Here is a 24649-nt window from a genome sequence, read left to right on the forward strand (position 1 = left end):
CATGCCACGGCTGGTGGCTGTTATCAGGCTCTGCACTGTTTAAGATTGCACCTCTGGCTTCACCATGAGCCGTCTGGGAGGGAAAGAGAGGGCTATTAGCCTGGGAGGGCTATTAAGTTGCATCTCCTGCACAGAGAGTCTTAAACATTTACCAATGCACGAGTCCCCGTTCTCCCAAGTCACTTTTAATAACAACATGAGACAGCTATGTCCAGGAGAATCTGCTTACTTCAGCACACGCATTAAACATTGATCAATGCAAAGTGCCTGAGACAACATCTCCCACTCGACACCTCCTGTCCCGTGATGCATTAGGTACCACAGATGTCCGCTATGCACAGCGCGTGTGTTTAAGGGATGGCTTGTGATTGTGTGGTAGGAGAGTAATTGCGTTACGAATGACACCTGCTGTTTCAGGGGCATCTGTCAGAGGTGCCGAGGGGAGAGGAGGAGGGAGGAAATACTAGTGAATTATCAGGCGTGATGAGAGACATTATTCACCACAAGGCCTAACACTGCAGCGCCCCTGGAGAGGAGAGATTCAGAAAACAAAGGGATGAACAAGAAGAACTATTTGACAGGCTCTGTCCTTGCTGTGTGTGTGTGTGTGTATTAGAGAGAGAGAGAGACTCGATTGTGCCACTGTCGACACTGGTATCATTGGTAATCTGCTCTGTATCAAAGATCAGCGTCCATTAAGACTAACGGAAGTATTTGGCCAAAGAGCAGCAGGCCAGTGATGGAGACGGATCTGTTTGACCTACGGAGAGATAACAGGTGAACACAATGTCTGCCATGACACTCAGTACTGTAGTGAGAGAAAAAGATAGGATAGCCAAGTGACGAACAAGAGATAAGACGTGAGGATTTATTCCACCTGGCCAGATAGCCTTCAATAGTAAGCCTATAACTATAACTATATCTATAGAAATATATCTACATCTAAGGTCTAAGAACCTGTTTACAGTTTAATCAAAAGAAAAAGGAGTTCTTTTGTTAAATGTATAAATACAGAACAATGTTGCGAGGATGTAATATGCAACATTGGGGAAAACTGAATGTTTTGTTTTGTTTAACAGGGCGATCAGGTAAGCGTACCGTTACTGTAACTATGAACAAACGTTTTCTATGGAGTGTGTACCTTTATGTAATGGAGCCGTTATGGGACTCAAGACAAATTTAAAAGAAATCCGAAAATAAAAATTATGTTGTCAACAAGAGGGCAACTGAAATAGGCTTTAACATTTGCTAGCACAGTAACATACATGGTACTTTCTGAATGTTAATGTAACAAGTAACTGATTTTTCATCAATTACATTTATGTGACGGTTTCATCCAAAGCAACTTACAATTATGACTGAGCACAACTTAGTTGAGGGCTAAGCAGTAACCTTGCAATGGAGGGACTTGAACTGGCAACCTTCTGCTTACCGGTCCAGTACCTTCACCACTGAGACACCACTGCACTGTAACCAAAGAGACACCACTGTGCTGTAACCACAGAAACACCACTGCACTGTAAGCACTGAGACACCACTGTACTGTAACCAAAGAGACACCACTGCGCTGTAATCACAGAGATACCACTGCTCTGTAAGCACTGAGACACCACTGTACTGTAACCAAAGAGACACCACTGCGCTGTAATCACAGAGATACCACTGCTCTGTAAGCACTGAGACACCACTGTACTGTAACCACAGAGATACCACTGCTCTGTAAGCACTGAGACACCACTGTACTGTAACCACAGAGACACCACTGTGCTGTAACCACAGAAACACCACTGCACTGTAAGCACTGAGACACCACTGTACTGTAACCAAAGAGACACCACTGTGCTGTAACCACAGAGACACCACTGCGCTCTAACCACAGAGATACCACTGTACTGTAACCAAAGAGACACCACTGCGCTGTAATCACAGAGATACCACTGCTCTCTAAGCACTGAGACACCACTGTACTGTAACCAAAGAGACACCACTGTGCTGTAACCACAGAGACACCACTGCGCTGTAACCACAGAGATACCACTGTACTGTAACCAAAGAGACACCACTGCGCTGTAACCACAGAGGCACCACTGCGCTGTAACCACAGAGATACCACTGTACTGTAACCAAAGAGACACCACTGCGCTGTAATCACAGAGATACCACTGCTCTGTAAGCACTGAGACACCACTGTACTGTAACCACAGAGATACCACTGCTCTGTAAGCACTGAGACACCACTGTACTGTAACCACAGAGACACCACTGTGCTGTAACCACAGAAACACCACTGCACTGTAAGCACTGAGACACCACTGTACTGTAACCAAAGAGACACCACTGTGCTGTAACCACAGAGACACCACTGCGCTGTAACCACAGAGATACCACTGTACTGTAACCAAAGAGACACCACTGCGCTGTAATCACAGAGATACCACTGCTCTGTAAGCACTGAGACACCACTGTACTGTAACCAAAGAGACACCACTGTGCTGTAACCACAGAGACACCACTGCGCTGTAACCACAGAGATACCACTGTACTGTAACCAAAGAGACACCACTGTGCTGTAATCACAGAGATACCACTGCTCTGTAAGCACTGAGACACCACTGTGCTGTAACCACAGAGATACCACTGTACTGTAACCAAAGAGACACCACTGTGCTGTAACCACAGAGACACCACTGCGCTGTAACCACAGAGATACCACTGCTCGTCCTGACGCTGTTTAATGGACGTGTGAGGAACCCTCTACCTGTCCTGGAGACCCTTCACATGGCTACACATGGCAGCCGAGCTGCTTCCGTCTTCGAGTTGGGTTACACGCGCTGCGCGCGGGGCTGCTCCGCACTCGCGATAACCAGAATGGTCACGAGGCATCTGGGATGTAAAATGTCTCGACGTGAAGGCACTGCTGTTGCCTGGGTAGCACACACGGTTTCTAAGATAAACTGGTTTCTTAAATGAAAGAGCATTTCCTGCTCTTACTGAGGAAATCTTAATTCTATGTATACGTGGGAAACACTGAGTGCTCAGTTAAAAAACAAACTAACTAACTAAGCTGCAACCTTTACTACTACACTGAGACGGTTTCAATAGTAACCAAACTTTAGTAAACCAACTAGATGAGAAATAACTATTTGACCTGTCCAGAAGTCAAAGGTCAAAGGCCTTGGTGTCCTATAACTCACCTGCAGCACAGATGTGTGTAATATGAGCATGTGTTAAGCATGTGAGATGTGTGTTTATATGAGCATGTGTAATTGTTTAGGTACAACAATGTATAAATTTGTCGACGTAGGGTTAGGAATATATTAAAACACTTCATTGTTTTTAAAATACTATTAAACTATCTATGAGAATATTGGAACTGCAAGAATCTTTCAACTATTATTCCCAACGATTTATAAATAAATATATTTATTAAGAAGATTGTTTACAGAACAATTTTACTACATTAACATATCTTAGTACTACTAAAGGACCGACATCTTGATAACCATTTACTCTCATTGTGTCTCTAATTCTCTAAAACAGAATGAAAGTCCTGAAGGAGCTGTTCTCAGGCTAAACTATTTAATGTGTTTGTTTAATTGTTTGTTTGTTTGTTTAGTAGCATTGGTGTATGTTGCAGGCATGTGTACAGTATCTTTGTGTCGGTGGTGTTTAGCTCTGCAGTGCCTCAGATCCTCATGCAACTGTCATTTATTTTAATATTCACTTGGCTTTGACTGATCTGGCATTGTTACATGGGCCATTTTTAGCTAAAATGCGAAGCAGCACAGGTCATCTTAAATCCGCTAACGTGCCCCTTTTATATTTATATCTGGGACCACTAAGCAATTAATTGTGCATCTCTATTGAGTGTACAGGTGAAAACAAGGCCATGTATGGGCAGACATCCTGTATCAGTTCCAGCGCTGCAGTCCTGAGCTATAGACTAAAAATATGCAACAGCAATCTATGGCAGTCCTATCTAGACACCACCCAGCAACTATACCTGTCACTATCAGCCAATCAGAACATTCACTATTTAAAAAAAAATCCCTCAAAGTAAAGAAACACCTGCTTAGTCATAGTTATATTAATGTCTGTGTCTGAGACAAACACAATCTCAGAGTTATTACCCGGTGTTCTCTCGGCAGCACGCTAATGGTCACCCGTACGTGACAAAGGTCAGCCTTGGCCGTCGGACCCTTAAGCAGAGCTCGCACACGATGTCATGCCTCATCCACCAGCTATTTGCCATTTTCCCTTCAGGTCTATAAATATCTGTAATTAGCATCTAGCCTGGAGCGTCCGGATCAGCAGCATGGTGCTGCTTCCCTCTGCTCTTCTCTGTCACCTCCCGCTTACATTCTCATTCCATGGCATCAGTCTTTCAGGAGTAGAAGTGCTAGGAGACTCGACTATATAAAGGGGGGCATACGGATGTCTTCCGTCGGAATTCCGCCCTCCTCACCACACTGCAGGCCTTTGAGAAGCGGCCCTTTCCTCCTGAACACTTCACTTCTCCCCGGACGTTCTCTTCCGGTTTTCCCTGAGCCATGGCGGATGACAGTGAGCCCCCGAGTGGGCCTGAATCCTGCCACGGAGCCGTGCAGCAGCGCCCCGGATACGGCTGGCGGCCCAGTCTACTCTACAGTCAGCACTTCGGTCTCCCTCCCGTCCTGGACTCCAGGGACCTGCTGTGGCTGGAGAGCGTGGTCAGGAAGCTGGGGGACTCCTCCTGGCCCGGCTATGCCAGGGCCTCCGCGCTGGCACCCCCCGCCGACCAGCCAGGCTCAAAGGTTCACAGGGAGATGGGCGGAGGCCTGTCGGAGGTGTATGACCAACACGGCAAGTGGAAAGTCAGCCTGGACGTGAATCATTTTGCACCCTCGGAAATTGCAGTGAAGATGGAGGGTGGTTTCCTGGAAATCACAGGTGAGTATGAGAGTGGGCTTCCTGTTTTCACACTGTATGCAGAACTGCTGTGTGGCTGTGTGTTTACAAAGTGGTTCTGAAATATCAGAGTAGATATATTGATGTCTATATTTATAGATACTTTGTCCTTTATTTCAATAAATCCAATGTGACTGTATTTGTCTTATAGGAAAACATGATGAAAGACAAGATGCACATGGCTACATTTCTAGATGTTTCATAAGGAAATACAAGTGAGTTATAAATGTGATTCAGTACCCATGAACTCCTTATAACTGTGAATACAGAATGCCATGTTAATTTGACGTTTACACCAGGCTTCCTGTTGGAGTGGATGCAGAAACTATACAGTCCTTCCTGTCTGGAGATGGAATTCTCAGTGTGGAAGCCTCATTCCCTGACATTCCGAAGCCCGCTGATGTCGTAATTCCAGTCCAGGTCCATTATTTTAACAAGTTTCATTTTGATGTTTCGTGAGGAGTTAACAGTTGTTTGCACCACTTATGTGGTTTTATAACAAGAGAACATCCAGACAAAGCACATAAAGAGTGGAGCTGTTTGCTGTGCTCTGAAAAATCAAATGTTGCAGTTTTGCACTGAATAGTTTGTTCACAATTTAAACACGCCAGTTAACTGACTACAAAGGCTGAAAATATGATATTCTTTAACAGTCAAAGATTTCAGAAATAATTAGAGATGTACAATTCTACAGTCCATGGTAAAAGTCAGATGTCTAAATTTGCATAGCAGTTTATAAATTAATGGCTTTCTTTTTCCAATTACCAGTCTCATAATTGTTCCAATACCCAAGAAAGTGATTAAACAGAACTGTTTCACCCTTGGAGGGCTTAGTGGCCTTTTCTCACAGCTCTCAAAAATTAATCATTTTTGTGTGTAGCACCTGTGGCATTTATTGGGTCTCAACATGACATTTCCATCTCCTGTCCCTGTCAGAAAAAACAAAAACAAAAAAAACAACCCACCATCAACAACAACTTTCCCCATTTTTTGCCATAGGTGAAGACAGAGGCACCGGTCCCCCAGGGCGAACCACAAGATGACCTTGCAGGAGAAGGGTGTGCCCTGGGGCAAGGGCTCCCAGCAGGAGGGAAAGAGGCAGCCCGAGAGAAGCCCGGGGGCGAGTCTGCGTCCGGGCAGAGCGAAGCCGACGATGAGGTTCATCGTGCAGTTGACCTGCCTGCTGTTGCCCCGGATCAAAGCAGCACAGAGGCAGGAGAGGCGCCTGCCCTGGGCCTTGCTGAGGGCCCACAGGAAGGCGATGGGGAGCAGAGAGGGGCGAAGCAGGTGGAGGCAGGGGTGGAGGGAAAGCAAGAAGGTGCAGAAGAAGGACTTGAGAACGCAGAGGCAGCTGACATGGGTGCCGTGGAGGGTCTAAAGGAACCTGATGCTCCTCCTACTCTGGAGAAAACTGGAACTCCTCTCACTTCAGAACAGAGTGAAGCTCTTCAAACTCCAGAGCAACCTGAGGCTTCTCCTATTCCAGAAGAAACTGGAGTTCCTCAAACTCCAGAGCAAACTGAGGGTCCTTCCACTCCAGACACCATAACATTTGATCAGGAGGAGCATGCCGAGTTGGAGCAGGTTAGAGAGCTCCAGGAACCTGCAGAGGAAAGAGAAATGCAGCATGTCGAGGAAGAGCACGAGCACCTCACCACTCAGGAGGTCATGGAAGAGGTTCCTCCACTAGTGGATGTCCAGGAGGAGCTGCTGGCAAAGAAACTGGAGACAACCAAATAGATGAAGATCTTTCCAGAGAGAGAGAGAGAGAGAGAGAATTTCTGCTGATCCTTGACTCAAGCAATCCTTTCACCAGTGTGTTGACCATGAGTGTTGTCCAAGACAGTTTGCTGTAACATGCAGTTTTGTCGCATTAATAAAGCAGCAGTATGTGAACACAAGCAGAGTCTGTGACGTGTCTTTATTCCTCTAAACACAGCAAATCGATGGTATTTAGCTATAAATGTATAACCTTGAGCGGTTAGGAGGTGGACGTGTACGCTGAGGAGAGCGAGATTTATTATGAGCAAATCCAGAGTCGTAATTGTTAGAACAGTCCAGGGTCAATTATCCAACATGTAGAGTCCAGGAATTCATGATTATCAAAACAAAACACCATGACAGAAAGGAAGCTGGCTAAAAGAAAGAGGCTAGAATAGACTAGACTACAATAAACAAAGACTAGAATAAACACAAGACTAGAAAAAACACAAGACTAGAATAAACAAAGACTAGAATAAACACAAGACTAGAATAAACACAAGACTAGAATAAACACAAGACTAGAATAAACAAAGACTAGAATAAACAAAGACTAGAATAAACACAAGACTAGGACACCCAGACAACTAGGATTTACACACAAGGGTTAATATTCACACACGGAGGCCTGGATTAACAATAACCAGCCATAAGACTAACTAATAAGCCATAAAACATAACTAACACTGGGATTAAATACATGGGCTAATCAACACTACACAAGACACAGGTACAACTCATGGGGGGTGGGGTGGGAGGGGCAAATGGCAGGGGGCAAAACTAATGAACGGAACCACAATAAGGAATTAAAGCAAAACAAAGGCATGAGACAGGGTAACCATGGAGACAGGGGTAATTTCATTATACATCACTACACTATTTTCACCTTTAACCTCTCAACTTTCACCTTCCCATATGCTTGTATTCATACATATGATCTGCCTTATGGTAGCCAGTTACAGGTTACTAAACAACCTGGGCCGGGTTTCCCAAACGTCGTAACACAAAGGTTATTGTTCAACGTTAGAATGAGTAGCACACTGAACATTCTCTTGGATTTAAGTTAATGTGAACGCTACGATGTGTTGGGAAACCTGAAACCCGGTGATCATCCACAAATAAAAACAGCCATTGTGAAAATTAATTTGAAGTTGCGCAGATCTGCACAGTGCTGAACAAACAGAAGATCTGTAATACAGTTCTAATCAGCACTGTCTTTGAGGAAGACTTGTATGTATACGCGACCACTCACTACAGTACTGTCTAATATGACAACTACTAATCACCTAACTCATAACTCAACCCCTGTGGATTAATCTTCCTTCAGAGCTTTAGTTCTAACTCAAACCTCCTCAAAACTAATGAACGGAACCACAACAAGTAATTAAAGCTAAACAAAGGACAGGGTAACCATGGAGACAGGGATGCTACAATGGTGGCCAAACATGACAAAATAAATAATAATGAAACTTAACATGAAGAACACCAGGAACAGGCTCGGAAGTACTGGGTTAGATTTAATTGAGCTATAGAGGGTTAGACTGAATTCAGCTGTAGAGAGTAAGACTAATCTCAGGTGTTGAGAGTAAGACTAATTTCAGCTGTAGAGAGTAAGACTAATTTCAGGTGTTGAGAGTCAGACTAATTTCAGGTGTTGAGAGTAAGACTAATTTCAGGTGTTGAGAGTCAGACTAATTTCAGGTGTTGAGAGTAAGACTAATTTCAGGTGTTGAGAGTCAGACTAATTTTAGGCGTTGAGAGTAAAACTAATTTCACCTATAAAGAGTCAGACTGAGTGAGACAGCTACAGTGTTGTGCTGCAGGGCTTAGTGTTCTGCCAGCTTTAAGAGACCTGAATTAAATCACCAAGCCCTTCAGGAAGTAGAACAGATAGATAGAAACTGGTGCATTACACTTCCACTGAATAATAGTAGGTGTAGACAGGAAAATGGTTTCATTATACATCACTACAATTTACACTCAAATTTACCCCTCGAAATTCCAATGATATTTCATAATCAGGTTTATCTGACTATACCCACCATCTCCAAATGAGTGGTAAGACCCTATAGGTCAACTTTACACAGCAGGCAGTGAAGAGCCCTCTTGCCTGATAGGCTGATAGTCTCAGTCCCATAACAACAGATTTGCCTGCAAGGCACTTTGATTAAGCCGGCATGGGAGCACTCGCGAGGAGAGTCGGTCAGCTAAACCGAGAAAGAAGACCTTTCTCTGGTATTTTCCCACCATCATCGTGTCGAGAGGATTGTACACAAGCCAATGCGCTATGAATAATCTCCGCGCTAATCCGCCACCCAATTACTGCCGCTGTGCGGAGATGGCGCCGTTGGACCCGCTCACTCTAAGACACAGAACTTGTGGTAAAATGTGAAAAACGCAAATGAAAAACCCTTTCAATTCTGTATAAATAAAAAGTTCAGTGATAGCAGACCCACCGCCTGGTAATCATCTACATCGCTGTGGTTTTGTTTGAAATGTCACCTCAGTTTCTTTAGCATTGCATCTGCAAGCCACTTTCACTCACAACAGAGACGAACTGTGTCACAAGCGCGTGTGCGCCGAAACACGCAAAAGCATGCGCTTGTCACGATAAAACAGGCTGTTTCACGAGCTCTGTTCGGCACTCTAACATCTTTGAACATGTCGTTTTAATTGCAAACAAATTAAAAAAAAAAAACCCAATAACTTAAACAAATGGGTTCTTTATTGGAGTTTCTTTTGCAGATCACAAGAGGTTACAGCAATGTTCTTGTAACGAGCCTCCTGATAACAGGAAGTAAGTGTGAGTGATGATGGAATAGTTTTATTACAGAAAACAAGGTCGATTAGGGGCACACAGATATATCAGAAGCAGGCAAAAGGAAAAGTCATAAAACAGTCCAGAAAAAGATTAACGACAAAAGGTGAAAAACAAAAACACTCAAAAAGAATGGCTCAGAAACTCTGTTAGGGCACAGCAGATGTAACGAGGCCAAAGGCAAGAGAGCTTCATGAAGGGTTCAGGAACTTTCCTCCAGGTGTAAGAGGAGTGGCGCGTACACGGGTAAGGAAGAACGCCGAAAACCACTCGAGGGCGTCACAGAGGGTCCTTATAGGGCTTGTGTATTGAAGTGATTGGAGAATCATTTCTGATCGCTGTTTTTGTACCTCAAGCTCCATGTCGATGTAGCAGCATGGACAACACAGGGAAGCCAGCAATAAAGGGAACAGGTGAGTAGGCAGTACCAGGGCGGAGCCAGGGCTGGTGTGAGCCAATCAAGAGGGGAGGAGTGGAACCAGTGCCATTTCTCAAACATGTAAAAAAAAAAGAAAGAAGTAAAGCTCTTTGGATCTTTTGGGACCGAGTCTACCTGCAGGCCCTCTATAACCTACAGAAGTTACTAATTCTGACTGCATAAAAGGTAATATATCCATGAGTAATAGAATAATACTGTAATAAAAAGTCACTCCAGAACTAAAAAAAATTAATGAATTTAAATATGTAAATACAAAAAAACAAACAAAAAAAAAAGACAAAGGAAACAATTTTAGTAAGACTTTTATTTTGTATAATTTTAGTATGTATTACAGTTTGTATATTTACAGTGATTTGAAGCATGACAGGAATAAAAGCATGAAATAAAATGGTAAAGTATACTGATTCCACTGGAAGATTGTCCTGCACAAGTCCGCGCAGATAAAGAAATGCTAAAAACAGTAAATACATTTAGTTACACTGCATCTCTACAAGAAAAAAAACTTTTAAAAAAGAAACAAACTAGTGTAATCTTTAAACAAAGAACCCTAACACTTAGAGCCGCGTGCAGACACCAGCCTTTATACCACAGACAACCGCGTCTGATGTACCTGGAAAGCTAAAGATAGCCAAAACGTCTGCACATCTCATCTTTGTCCAAAGTTTTCCTCAGTGGTGAATACACCATGTCTTGGAATTACATTAGTAATGGTGATCCTGCAATACATACTCGCACTTAGATGTGGTTTATCTTAATCTGTGTCCAGACACAAGCGCTGTAATCCTACAAATCCATAAACACACTCCAAACCACAGAGCCAATCCGCACCACTTCCCTACCATTTTCACCTTTAACCTCTCAACTTTCACCTTCCCATATGCTTGTATTCATACATATGATCTGCCTTATGGCAGCCAGTTATGGGTTACTAAACAACTTGGGCTGGGTGTTAGAATGAGTAGCACACTGAACACTCTCTTGGATTTAAGATGATGTGAACGCTACAACATGTTGGGAAACCTGAAACCCGGTGTTCATCCACAAATAAAAACAGCCACTGTGAAAATTAATTTGAAGTTGTGCAGATCTGCACAGTGCCGAACAAACAGTAGATCTGTAATACAGTTCTAATCAGCACTGTCTTTGAGGAAGACTTGTATGTATACGCGACCACTCGCTACAATACTGTCTAATATGACAACTACTAATCACCTAACTCATAACTCAACCCCTGTGGATTAATCTTCCTTCAGAGCTTTAGTTCTAACTCAAACATGCTACACCTCATTCATCTAATCCCTGTTTTCATAAGACCTTGATTAACCGATGGGCATTTGCCAGAAGCCAAACTCGGCGGGAAGATTTCCAAGTGAACAGTGGAAGACCGATGTGACCATAACACTTAAACAGCAAAATATTTCACGTTCGGAGTTGCAGCAGGAATTTGCTCGGAGCACGCGTCATTCCGAGGTAGCCGGTGCTATCCAGGCTCGGCGTGCCGTAGACTAGGCCATGCTGAGCTCCTGCGGCTTGCCTGGCATCTCTTCTCCGAGGTCGGCCGGAGACTCGTTGCTGTACAGGTAGTACGGAGGTGTCTGGCGAGACTCTATGATCAGCACTCCCTCCGGAGACAGAGAGGCAAACACAGAAAGAGGATCCACATCCGATGGGATCCTGCAGGACAGAAGCGCAAATACCATAACTCGGGACGTTTTAGCATCGCTCTGTTAAAAATTATGTACTTTATAATTTAAAAGGTCATTCTCCAGGCAGCCTTAAAAGTTTCTGTTAATTGAACATCAAGTAGTAAATTAAGTAAACAATAATTCATATTATACTTTGTAATATTTTAATAATTTTAATGTTTTATTAATTAACTAAATTTTAAGATGGCCCAGACACTTTTTAAAAAATTAAAACAACAAATAATTTTTTTGTACACTGTACTGCAAAATCCACGGTATTGGTGCTCACCTTAGCTCAAAACCCTTTCCTGGTTGGGACAAACTACATAAGCTAATAAACTCCGTAACCTCCACAGGCTAATTCTATTATGACCAACACTAGACTAGATCACGAGCACTTTCTTAATGCCCCCTGAGGGTTTCATGTCATGTCAGACGATTATGAGAATAACTGAAAATGAGTGCCGTGTTGCGTTATCAAAATGACTGAAAACGAGAGTGGCACATATGAACTACCATAACCTTTCTGCAGAAAAAGGGTGGAACATCAGAATGGTGATAGCAGCTGGTCTCCTATTGCAACACTGCAACATGGGAATATGAGAGGTGGAGAACATTCTAGAAGCACCAGAGACATTACGGGAAGGCAATATTGTTTAGACACCCCTGGCCCAAAACCATAGATACAATGCAAAATATGTTCAGGCAAAATATGAACTAGGTGGACACAGGGTTTGGTCTCTGTGCTTACATCATTACCACACATTCATAGATTTATACAGATCCCAGATCTGTTGATTGTCCACATGCCCTTCCTAATGCAAAGCTACACTGCAAATCACCATAATTCAGAACCTCTGCCTTGCATGGGAGAGAGAGAGAGAGACAGTCACGGTCAGAGACGGGGAGAGAGACTGAGCGTCATCGAGCACAATGACCAAATAAGGTATCAGCAGAGATTCTGCCGGAGTTGCCAAGTGTCCAGACTCTAATATAAGTCCTTGTGTTAGCTCAGAAGCACCTCCCATCATTCAATTAACGTCACACTGCTACAATCCATGTGTCTTCCAGGCTGCGGTTACAAGCCCAGCCCAGGACTCCCCGGGACCTGAACTGCACGTGGCAAACCACTGACTTTGGTTTAGGTGTGACTCTGGATCATGTGTAATTCTGAATTATGTGTGGATTCTGAATCATGTGTGATTCTGAATCATGCATGACATTGGATCATGTATGATTTGTGAGCAGGTGAAATTTTTTATACTTATAATAAATAGAACAGATATTTGTCACCTACATTACGCCCATGCATAATAATCAGAGGTGCGTGTGCGTGTGAGACTGTCTGTCCCTCTCGGTCTCCTCCAGCTTGGAACAGCACGGCAACGTCAGACAGCTTGTGGCTGTAACCACTGCCCCAGAATCCCGTGCTGCTCTGTTTACCTCGGACAACGAGGGCTTCTTATTATCCTATCTCCCAAATCGATTCTCTTAGAGAGAGAGAGAGAGAGAGAGAGAGAGGGAGGAAGAGAGAGAGATGGAGAGGGAGAGGGAGAGAGAGAGAGAGAGAGAGAGGGAGAGGAAGAGAGAGAGACGGAGAGGGAGAGGGAGAGAGAGAGAGAGAGAGAATGGCCAGGAATGATAGACACAAAAAGAGAAGAGAGACAAAGACAAAGAAAAGTAGAAATAGACAGATAGATAGATAGATAGATAGATAGATAGATAGATAGATAGATAGATAGATAGATAGATAGATAGATAGACAGAGGAGATTAACTAATAATCACATCTTACAGCACATCAGGGACAGAGGGACTCAGTCCTTCATCTGCACAAACACTGCTGACCCAGAGCCCCAGGGGCCGACAACGCTAACGTCAGGTCCAGACACACAGAGACACCTCCGAAGAGAGAAACTGCTAATCGGGACACAACTACATAACTCCAACTAGTCATCACAACTGGCCTGGATAGCCACCTCATGTCCAGGTGCTTCATTGCATCTAAAATCTTAATTTATGTTTTCCAGTAACTACTGTGAGTTACTGAGTAACAACACTGACAGTAATGCGAAGGGAGTGTCGGTACAGACGTGAAGAGTGAAAATGTAATGGGTTGTCTGTGTGTGTAGAACTAAAACCTGAGCCATAACCGTAACACACGGTGTCATAAAGCATGGCAGAAAACATCTCAGCAGAAACAGCCCAGGCTGACAGCAGCCACGACAGCCTCATAATGGAGCTATAAACACTCTGGATTTGACTTCGCGAGCATGGCCTTGGAGCTCCCCCACACTGCACAGCTTTAGTTTCCGTGCTTCCACCACACCTGACTCAGTCCCTGTGGGACTTAGTGACCAAGGGAAGTTGAATCTGCCTTTTTCTCTCTTGTCAGGTTAAACTCACTTTTCTGGGCACACAATGTACATATATAAAATGAACTCTGCTCCAAAGTGCCTTAAATGATTCATTAATTTCACCAGACATTCTTGCCTTCTGGTGTATAATGGGTGGTCCTAAATGCTGATTAAAGCTTATGTAAGTTTTATCCGATGTAGGCTACACTGACACGCTATGCTAAGTGGCTTCGCAGTTTTGCAGGCTCCACAGTCATTTGTATCCAAGTCTATGGTTTCCTTTTCATCCTGAGAGAAAACAAAAACCCTCCATTCTGTCCACACCTGTGAACACGGCTGATCTGGGGCCAGGCATTCAGAACTCTTACCATCGGTGTGTGTGATTGGCCCATCTTACACCTATATATTCAGCTATGAGCCTCTGACAGCAAGCTGTCAATCAAGCAGGCTGATCCTATTATGACCACACTCACTCTGATCTCAGATAGAACCGATGTTTTTCATTTTTTAAATTTGGTAAATATGATAAAGAACTCCTAGGTGGAGGGAAATATCCATAGTGACATATATATTTATCAGTGCGTGTGCGGGTTTACAGGGAATTGAACCCATGACCTTGGTGTACTAGATGCACCAACCATAGACTCTGGAATGTAGTCCCAGATTAGTCTTAATATCTGGGAGAGGCGCACAGTAGCTAAGTGATGAATGAAATCAGCTTTATCAGAGGCAGAAAAATACAAAACAGAGAAACGAGATTTTAAAACATTCTGACTGTTGTATAAACGTCTAGTTGTTGAAGACACTTACTGAATCTTCTTTGTGAAGTTTTTAGTCACGATTCCCCCCTCATCCTGCTTTTCTTCATGTTTCCCTGGAAACACAACGACACGGCAGTAATTAACGCAAAGATCAGGGCGAGATGTTACGCAATCGCGCGGACACATGACGTTCAGCTGGGTGTGAAGGCTGCTGGGTGTGTTTATACTTGTAATTCGGTTCCCCTTCGTCCGGATCGAACATGAAAACAATACATTGTTACATTTTAGTCCTGGTTTGCTACCCGTTCACTTACAAATGTGTATCCATTCAAAATAAGGAAAAAATACATATGACGTATACTTTGCAAGCCAGTCGGCAGAGCTGGCCTTAATGCAATTAACGGGATTGTTCATATCCGGTAGACATTTTACCAACAGCAAGAGATGGTAAATGAACGCAGGGTGAAAACAGCAGCAGAAACGGGGTATGTTACCGGGAGGCTTTTACTTCTTCGTTACGGTATCTTGATCATTTTTACGATGCTCTCCGTTCTCTCGCGTGAGTTGAACGCCGCATCTTGTGAGATCATAATCATAATAATCCGATACATAATACCATAATAATAATCCGGTACATGCCTCTGATCCGTATTGTGTTCATACTTCAAACGAGTCGCACCAGAATTCTTTTAGAAACGGACCGAGACCCACATGCTCAGCCGGTCTCAGTCCGAGACCGAGTTCATTTTAATCGAACCAGAGCTACCAAGTCTAAACACACCCTTAAACCGTCTGATATGATTTGTCGTTTTACACAAGGAAAGATATTTATGTAGTCTCAAGAGAATGAAATAGGCCTTTTTTCCAAGGCACTGAAGGTTCTGAAGATCATGAATTTTAGCAGTGCAACTCTATAAAGAGGATTCTTGTGAGAAATGGTACCGTTACGGTCAAGCAAAGGGTCTAGCGAAGAGGCTGCAGTTCTCACTAACAGACAAAGACAAACAGCCACTACTAGAAAATCACCAGTATGTGTGTGTACACTGCTGTATATAATACATGTTTGAATTGTCCGTGGCTGTACCTCTAATAGTGGCTGAACACTGGGCTGTTTCTCCCCCCAATCCCCCCCCCCTCCCTCCACCGCAGCAGCTGTTAGACTAAATCGCATTTGGGCCACTCCAATCTCAGCCAGGCATGGATACACACACACACACCAACCATCCCAAACATGCATCTTCGGTACAAACTGCACCTCTCTAACTGAGCCATGTGACAGTCACTCATAGCAATGACACAGGCTACAAATATAAATCCTATTTATATGTACATGAATAATTTTTCTATTAACGCTACAATATGTAGCATATTAGTAATATTTAGGTTGTAAACTTCACTTTAGTATGAACCGACACCTGCACACTGACTCACAGTCAGCACACAGCCTGTGGGAGGGTGGTGACTCCCTCCTCTGTGCAGGGCTGTGCACCGGATCTGCCGCCCTGCCTAGAGACCCAGCCTGGACGACTCCGCCAGCCACATCAAAGGGAAGCAGCTGTTCCAAGCTGTGCATGATGGGATTTTGCTTGTTTCTGCCTGCTGGGATTTTCTTTCTTTTTTTTTTTTTTACGTGGCTTGCTCCTGCTTTTTCCAGTGATTCCTCAACCCCTGTAAATTTGTAGATTTTTCATCGAATGCCATAAGAAAGTCTGTAGCTAAAGTGAATGACTGTTTATCATCCGTATCTGTCTATGCATCCCTCCCTCCCTCTGTCTTATTCTATGTTTTATTCTCTTTCCCTGTCTAATTCTCTTTATTTTGTTCTCTTTTTATTCACTCTCTCATTCTCTGTCTTTGTGCCTCATTCCCTTTTCTCTCTCCCTGGGAGTCACTTTGCCTTGTCCACACGACCATTATCCAGATCATATTTAGAAGCAGGCCATGCGACGTCAGGTCCCTGACCCTCAGCCTTCCCCAGCAGCAGATCCCAGTGAGCTACCTAACTGACATACCAACAGCGTGCTTATAAAAAGCCCAGAGCTGTGGGCGTTCCTGGTGTCTGTTGATGGGCCTCTCTCCATATACGCGTCTTGCCTCTGGGACTCACCAGTACAGGCCAGAGGAGGGAAATATGCAACCAAGGACAAGGGTTAGAGGTGACACTTGTGCAAGGGAAGACCTTCAGGAAGGAGGGGGATCACCCACTTCATGCCCATTTGACTGGACGCTTCCTCCGCTAAATAGCCGGACATGCTGTGTGTGTTGACACTATATAAATGAAAGACGTTCAGGTTCCACTGCTCTAATTCTGTCGCAACGCTCTCAGTACGGAGGTTCTTGCATGATCTCAGCAGGTGTTTTGAGTGTGAGTGCAGTCGTTATGTGCGTGTCATGGCAGAGGCCCCCCACACACACAATGCTATGGATGTGTGTGCCCGTAGAGCCCCTTATAAGTCTACATAAGTCTAAACCTGGATAAAATAAACAGGTGTTGTGTTGTTCAGTGTTATCAATGCTCTTTTTAAACCACACTAGAATCAGTAGTAAGGTGTAAGGTTAAATTACTTAACAGTTGGTCGCCTGATAAAGGTGTTTGCCTGCACTGTTAGTCTACAATAATATTTGAATATATAAAGAAGCTTTTGTTGATTAGTGATAAAACTTATGAGTAGCACTATTTATTTTTTAATGTTCTGTGTGTGTTCTTACCTGAAACCTCTACAAAACCGTCTTTAGTTTTGACATTAAGCTCCTCGGGTTTGTAGCTGTGCACATTCACGCAAACTTTCCAAGGCTCGGGACTGCTCGGGGGCGCGCTGCGTGAGGACTCGCCGTGTCTCGGGCTGTACCCCTGCGACGCGCCCATGGACGTCCGAGGAAAACCAGACCGCAAACTGCCCGTCCACGGCGTGCTCAGTCTCGTGCTTAGTCGAGGTCGTGCCCACCCGGGCCAGTCCATAGAGAGCTCATCAGGGAAAGCCGCTATTCCAAAGTCATCGTCCATAAAACGCTCCCTGAACGGATCTCTCGGGACCCGCTGACGGCTCCCCATCGTATAAAAATCACTTTCTGCCATGATGAAAATCTACGAAAGTTTTAAAAACTGATGAATAACAGCAAAAACTTCCAAATAACGACCAGATTCAAAAGTCGCACGAATGGTAATTAAAAAAGGAAAGATCTACAAGATAACGTCTATAAAACGTGTTTTGATTTCCGAGTTTGCATCAGCTGCTCTTTCATAGGTCACGGCACATGTACTGCTGTGTTCTCAAAGTTCACTGCGTTAGAGGCGACCTGTACCGTTTTATACGTCTGTCCGTTCGCCACCTACCGCCACAGCCTTGCACCGTCCAGAAAGTACGCGTCGCGACAGCTGCGTGTAGACCCTCCCCGATCCAAGTTTAGCCCTGGGCCGTAACGGGCTCCTCCGGGCAAACATGACTTCCGTCTTTCCCTCCACCAATGACTGATTTACTTTTTAATAGAACATAACGCACCCGTGAAAGGCCGGTGCGGCTATCTGCAAGAAAGGTGATGTCATCACGCACACAAACGAGCACGTATAGCCTTCAATACGCATACACATGACATGATCTCATGATCCTCCACACTCTTCAACCACCCGTTAGCTGGTCCTTAAGAAAATAGAACATGAGAACACTAAATACCAATTTAATGACATCAAACATATGAAAGGTTATGTTATCGTTATTTATTACTATCTTATTAATTACAGACAAAGACAACAAAGGAAAACTACTCATTTGTGGAGCAATGAAACGTCGATGTTCTAGCAGACACAAGTACTTTGCGTACACTACAGGAAAAAGTACAGAAGATCCGGCCTGATGTCATGTGTTCTCTGGGTTCCTTGAAAAGACGGACTATTGTGAAACATCCTTCGCAGCATAAGCTGTAATTTGGTAGTTTTGGAGAGCAAGTTTGAGTACTTTCACACCAGAAATGAACACACCTTCTGACCCGCTTTATATTGCTTCTTTGTGGTGTTCTACTGAAGGGTTAAACTTAGTCGCCACTTCCCAACTTCTGCTTATCTCAAAGATGGAGCTCCTAATCTCACAGGGTTGCTTCGCTGATCGGTCTGAGAGTTAGTTTATACACTCTGCAGTGCAGAATACTGAGACTGTATAACCGGAAAGGTCTGCTGGAATATGACAGAATATCCTTACTGCTCCCTCCAACAATGACAACCTCTTCCAACAATGACAAACATTACAAAAATCACTTCCTAGTTCTACTGACCACGCTGGTGCAGTTCGTTTAAGGAATTAATATTATCTACTTCTGAAATTCATGGTGTGAATGTAGGGGTTTGTTTAGTATTATTTTATGTGGACACTGGACAAACAACAAATATAGCCTACCGCTGTAACATATCTATGTACAACAGACAGCTGGCTGTCAGTATATTCTATACCACCACTTAATTTCAATAAATTACATGCATGCCTATGTTAGTCGCATTATACATCTGCATATTTACAGAACAGATTTACATATTCATTGGATAAACATACAGCAGGAAAGAAACCGTTTGAGATGATATTTGAGTAACGGTCACTTAGGTTGACTACATTTCCAATAATTCTCTTTAGAGGCGACAGAACGTAACATATTGATGCTTTACAATTGACAATGCACAGAATTAAAGGTGCAGTCTGACTAAAACATGCTAAAGTGGCTAACAGTGAATGGAAGCAAGCATTCACTCACTATTAGCATTGACCAAACCATTCCTTTAAAATGGTTCTTAGGATGAAAACAATATTACCACAGAGGAAGGAAACATTATAATAATGACGCCATTAAGATGTCACAGAGGGGGTCTTTGATCATCCTAAAGAACATTTTTTTCCCCCTCTGTGTAAGTGATAATTTGTAATTATCTGGATTACAAATATACTACATCATCTTAATTTAAATAAATAATAAAAACATAAACAACAGATAATATATATTAGCATAATAAATGAACTAATGCACAATTTCATTTGCCAAACCAGCAAGCCACATGCATCTGTCATAAGTTTAAAAAATAAATATCAACATGTTTTAAATTATGCTTAAAAACATTTGTATTCTCCTTACATTAGGTGTTTTTATTTATAAATTTAAAAAACATAAAAACAGCCCTGAATTAAATAACTAACACAGTAAGTTAAAAAAATCAATAAATACAATGTTAGATTGATTATGGAATGTGAAATTGTATGGTTCTGACCACCAGAAGTGTATCTGAGACAAATATATTGGATCACGAATAAAAAGAAAGAACGAAAGCAAACAGATCCCCACAGAATAAGGCAGTGCATTCAGATCGATCGATCAGATAATCAATCTCGTGATCAATTATCTTGTTCATCCAATTACCATATTCATTATCAAGAGGTCTCAAAGTGCTCCCTCTATGAGTAAATGCATTTCAAATAAGTATTTCTTAAAATAAAACTTGTAATCTTGCCTGGACGTGTGGGCTATAAATGGACCAAACAACACGCCACAATCTGACCATCCATCATAACCGTCATCATAACAGCTACTGACCCTTGAATTGCTTTTCCCTTCGCTGGTAGATAAGTACTGGTGGCATTTGGACTGACGGGGCGTGTCGGTGGGGGTGGGGGGCTGGACGAGCGTATTCTTAAAAGGCGCCAAAGAAGCTTGTGCCCAGCACAACCTGTAATAGAGGTCATCGGTCATCTGTTTAACTGTGTAATTGAAACAAAGAGAAGGAGCGGAGAAAGGTTCGCGCTCAGGTGAAGTGAATGCCTACACCGCGCGTGAAACTGAACTAAAGTTGAAGTGGCAGCTGCCGTGCTGAGACGAAGGCGAAACCGCTTCAACCTCCAAAGTGATGTTTTGTCACAAACATGAGGACAAAAGTCGTGTGCTGGCCGTGTCGTCCACCCAGTGGCGTCAAAGCTGTCTTCCTGTTACCTCTGACGTCAGCACGTCCTTTTTGCCTAGAACGAGATGGATGAACATGGAACGCAACCGATATAAATCCGATCACCCCAGCCATCACGTCCTGCCTGTGCGCCCTCATGTTTCGTTTCCGAGTATTCGTCCGTGAAACCGTTCTCTTAGCTTCCTCCAGAGGGTCGGTGTCTAAGTTAATGACGAGTTCGTCTGTAGATCGCCAGCGAGTCGTAGCTCCGGCTCCGGCTCCGGCTCCGGCTGCTGTAGGCGGAGTTCCAGGAGGAGGCGTGGCTGTAACTCCGGTAGGAGGATCGCGTGCGCCTGGGACTCCTGCTGTGGTTGAGCGAGAACAGACTCCAGGATGACAGGCTGCTACAGCGACTCGAAGAGGACGAGGAAGGACTCGGTCTGTAGTAAGGAATCGGCCTCTTCCTCGCACTGCGGGTATGGAGAACCCAGGGAGAGAAATCAGAATCGTTGGGTTAGTTTAATAGCCAAGTAAGTATCTAGGAACGTGAAAGTCTTTAAAAGCCGGGTACGTTCTGGTACAAAAGGATATAAGTATAGCTAATTTAGTTGGTTAGATGGTAACCATGACTGACCCAGGGTCAGGTAACAAATGCACTGCACATAGATACTCCTCACTGACCCCACAAAGCACCTACAAAGGATGAATGTCACAATGTTGTCACTGCAAATTGTGACACCACCCCCCAAAAAAACCCAAATCAAATAAACAAAAAAAACCACAAATAATTAATGAATCTGATTTAATTGATTAATCATGCTTTCATTATTTTTATTTTCTTTCTGTAATTATGTTGTTTATTTTTGTGACAAACCAACCTAGGCATGTGAAGTCAAATACCATCTTCCTGTTTAACAGACAAAGCCAAAAATGCCATTTTCAAATATACACGATGCTGTGGGTACTATGGATAACTACATGAGTCATGTGATCTCACAGATGCCTGTGATTGGCTAGAATAACTCTGATTGACAGGGAGAGAGGAGGAAATGCTAATAGGTGACTGTAGAAAGACCTTGTAATCCTCCTAGCCTCTAAATGGCTTGGTGAACCTCTCCTCCTCTTCCTCATCGGAGAGCTGAATCTTCTCCGGCTCCACTTCCTGTCCCGCTTTGACTGCTTCCTGCAGGAACTTGAGCCTGGTCTCCTCCCGCCGCTCCTTTCAGTGAGACATGGGTTACATGCAGATCATAAGACGGTGTTCGGCTTCACCTCAGGTCGGGTTCGCTATCTGTTAGAAGGTCAGGGACTGCACGTGTGTCCTAACACAAGGCACAGGCTGGGTCTCTGAGTGCTTCCGCCTTGCTGTGTACCTGACTGCCTCGTATCTCGAACGCCTGTCGCTCCGGCCACGGTTTACACTACACACGCTCCCGCTTCTCGAGTCCCGCGAGTAACTGGACGAACGGCAATATGACCTTCAAACAAGCACACAGATGTTACTCCCAGACACGTTCCACGGCTACAGCACCTGAGCAGCTACAGCGGCTACAGCAGGTTATCAGCTACGCACCTGTGGCTGGAGGACAGAGACCTGCTTCCGCTGTCGCTGTCCCGATACCGGGAGCTTCGGGACGACCTGGTCCTGCTGCGGGACCTGCTTTCCGATTGAGTCAGGCTCCTAGCAGCTCTACTGGCCACGTCCAGCTGTAGTGTCCTGAAAGCCGCATAGCTGCGGGACTCCTCTCTGCAGGGACAGGACGCAGGACACTGAGACCTCCCTTTCATGCTGAGATCAAGGGCTTGTCCACATAACTGGCATGTTTTCATGTGTGTTTAGTTTGGAAACGCATCATTCTGGTGAATTGGTGGAATTCGTCAAAATGATGCATTTTTAAACTAAGCGCACTATAAATGCTTCAGCTTCCTGCATAAACTAAATTAAACTGCCAACACGAGTCAACCAATCTTACATGCATTGTAATGTGCATCCTAATTCCCAAACGCCTTTCCCACCTTTTGACGCTCCAGAGATTGGTTCTGGGAAGGTTCCTCTCAGCCTGGACAACCTCACACGCTGAGTCATAGCTGGTCAGAGAGTTTCCTGAATCGGACACGTTGTCCCTGCTGGTAAACCTGAGCTTCTCCGGAGACCCTAGCTCCTGACACGAGACATTCCTGCCTCCCACGACCTTTGCCCTCGTGATGCCAGTTTTAGTAGACGGCGGGGAGGACGTGTCATTTCCTGAATCATAATCTGCATGTCCTTTGCCCTGATTGGACAGCGAATGTTGGACGATTGCCGTTCTGTTTAACGCTTCAAGCCCAGGATGCAAGCGTTTGACCTGCGAACAGAAAAATAAATGCAGTTGTTTTTCTTAACAAGCAAAAGCACAGCATTTCTAATCTTCTAGTTTCATGGAGGCAATGACAATAGTCTTAAAAAGACACATTTCCCTACAAAACACAGAGAGGAAATTAACAGGTTTTCAGGACAGATAACTGTAAAAGATTAAAAATGACATGCAAATCTCTCACATGCGAATAATTTCTAAAGAAAAAAAAAGGAGAATGCAAAATAAAGGGAAACTAGTGAAATACACTAAAAAAGGAGTATTGGGAAGGAACTTCTTGGTAGATCAAACATAACCTCATAAGACACTGCGGTGGCTTTTGGCACCACTGTGCCCTGGGTCTCAGGAGGATATGAAAGAAACATTTTAAAAAAGGAAAATTCTAACAAAAAAATGAACTACTTTAAATTGCATGAAAAGAAAAAAAAAAAACTAAGACAGAAAAAATAAAGTTTTAAAAAAGCCCAGTTTAAAAGTACTGTACTAAAGGCAACTATATAAACATCACAGAATGGGCATGTATATATGGATATAGATATAGATATAGATAGATAGAAACAAAACAAGAATTGAGGGTAAATAGATATTTCCATCACTCTAACTAAGTAAAAAGGCTTCAGGAGGAAAATGGACAGATCTTTTATGCTTAGGTCCCCTGTCAGGAGAGCGGTAAAATCCTCGAGTGAGCTACATGAAGCCCCTGCGTCTGCGGATGGCATCGACTTACCAATCAAGAATTCCTCCTTTAGTAGGAAAGGTGTAAGGAAAAAGGGAGAGCGGGTAACGTAAGTGAGTCATTAGAGTGGAAAAATGCAAGAAAAAGACAACATCCCTCTCTCCTTCCAACCCAAAGCCATTTGTTCCATAGTCTCTGCCGCCATGCCTCTCTACCTCTCTCTCTCTCTCTCTCTCTCTCTCTCTCCCTCTCTCCCTCTCTCTCTTTTCAAACACTTCCTTTGTGCTTTGGCTGATAATGATACTGGTTCTATAACAGTTTTCCCAAGCGAAACCTCAATAAAAATGTAAATGATTATTGTTGTAGATTTTTTTAAAATACAGAAAGTCACACGAAGTGCTCAGAGCGTGGCATGCTAGTCGTTTTAAGTGCCTTTAATGCATCTGTTCTGTCTGTTTACAGCAGATGCATCTGCACGAATGTCTTACTGTGAAGGGATCTCTGAAGTTTATCAGCCTGTGTGAATGTAGCACCTCCTGTATGGTCCATGCATTGCACAAGTCTTTTCTTAACCAGCGTGTGGTCAGTGGTCCCATTTACAGGACTCAGGGTATTGGAGTGTGCGCGCATGTCTCAGTAGTGCGAGGGGCTGTAAACTTTTGATGTGATGTAATAATCCCTGCTTAAAATATCAAACTCAGAAAAACATGTTTTTATTGCATACAATTCAGATTCAGAGTGGCATTCTTTTGTCAGGATGATGAGGGGAACAATGGGTACCCACCTCTCAGTCTGGCCTTATCTTCAGCAACAACAACAACAACAACAACAGAAAGCTAAACCTCAAGTCTGAGCCCAAGACCTTCTCTAGTCAGGGCTGCTGTTTGTGTTCCAGTAAACAACCCTTTCACAACCAGAGATGGAAATGCCAAACACATTAG

At 43.7% G+C, this 24649-nt stretch overlaps 3 protein-coding genes across 6 annotated transcripts in view; 1 reads left to right on the forward strand and 2 right to left on the reverse strand.

Moving 5' to 3' along the window:
* The first annotated feature begins 2971 nt into the window (after positions 1–2971).
* LOC118241985 (uncharacterized) lies at positions 2972–9489 on the forward strand. The gene is made up of 4 exons (XM_035529962.2): positions 2972–4929; positions 5099–5162; positions 5247–5367; positions 5947–9489. Exons 1-4 carry the CDS (start codon positions 4551–4553, stop codon positions 6685–6687), a joined length of 1305 nt encoding a protein of 434 aa, XP_035385855.1. The 5' UTR covers positions 2972–4550; the 3' UTR covers positions 6688–9489.
* Positions 9490–10251: 762 nt separating this feature from the next.
* On the reverse strand, positions 10252–18114 carry hspb8 (heat shock protein b8). The gene is made up of 3 exons (XM_027029165.3): positions 17477–18114; positions 14817–14880; positions 10252–11639 (listed from the first exon to the last, which is right to left on the reverse strand). Exons 1-3 carry the CDS (start codon positions 17841–17843, stop codon positions 11471–11473), a joined length of 600 nt encoding a protein of 199 aa, XP_026884966.1. The 5' UTR covers positions 17844–18114; the 3' UTR covers positions 10252–11470.
* Positions 18115–18468: 354 nt separating this feature from the next.
* The window catches only part of srrm4 (serine/arginine repetitive matrix 4), a 55749-nt gene continuing 49568 nt past the window's right edge, over positions 18469–24649 (reverse strand). For 2 of the 4 annotated variants that reach the window (XM_027029164.3, XM_081714906.1), the window contains 5 exons: positions 22695–23023; positions 22252–22425; positions 22052–22156; positions 21754–21897; positions 18469–21148 (listed from right to left, as the gene is read on the reverse strand). In XM_027029164.3, coding sequence (XP_026884965.2) covers positions 20905–21148; positions 21754–21897; positions 22052–22156; positions 22252–22425; positions 22695–23023 — 996 coding nt within the window. In that variant the 3' untranslated portion in view covers positions 18469–20904. The remainder of the gene's footprint in view (positions 21149–21753; positions 21898–22051; positions 22157–22251; positions 22426–22694; positions 23024–24649) is intronic. The other 2 variants (XM_081714905.1, XM_081714907.1) reach the window with 2 other exon arrangements.

This window comes from Electrophorus electricus, chromosome 5 (genome assembly GCF_041902795.1).
Source record: "Electrophorus electricus isolate QZ-2024a chromosome 5, ASM4190279v1, whole genome shotgun sequence".
NCBI classification, from domain to species: Eukaryota; Metazoa; Chordata; class Actinopteri; order Gymnotiformes; family Gymnotidae; genus Electrophorus; species Electrophorus electricus.

Excerpts from the sequence above, each read along its gene's own strand:
- LOC118241985 (XM_035529962.2), top strand. The coding sequence starts at position 4,551 with ATGGCGGATGACAGTGAGCCCCCGAGTGGGCCTGAATCCTGCCACGGA. Across the intron at positions 5,163-5,246 it reads TGTTTCATAAGGAAATACAA|GCTTCCTGTTGGAGTGGATG; the intron begins GTGAGTTATAAA and ends CGTTTACACCAG. Across the intron at positions 5,368-5,946 it reads ATGTCGTAATTCCAGTCCAG|GTGAAGACAGAGGCACCGGT; the intron begins GTCCATTATTTT and ends TTTTTGCCATAG.
- hspb8 (XM_027029165.3), bottom strand. The coding sequence starts at position 17,843 with ATGGCAGAAAGTGATTTTTATACGATGGGGAGCCGTCAGCGGGTCCCG. Across the intron at positions 14,881-17,476 it reads CGGTTTTGTAGAGGTTTCAG|GGAAACATGAAGAAAAGCAG; the intron begins GTAAGAACACAC and ends TTGTGTTTCCAG. Across the intron at positions 11,640-14,816 it reads AACTTCACAAAGAAGATTCA|GATCCCATCGGATGTGGATC; the intron begins GTAAGTGTCTTC and ends TCTGTCCTGCAG.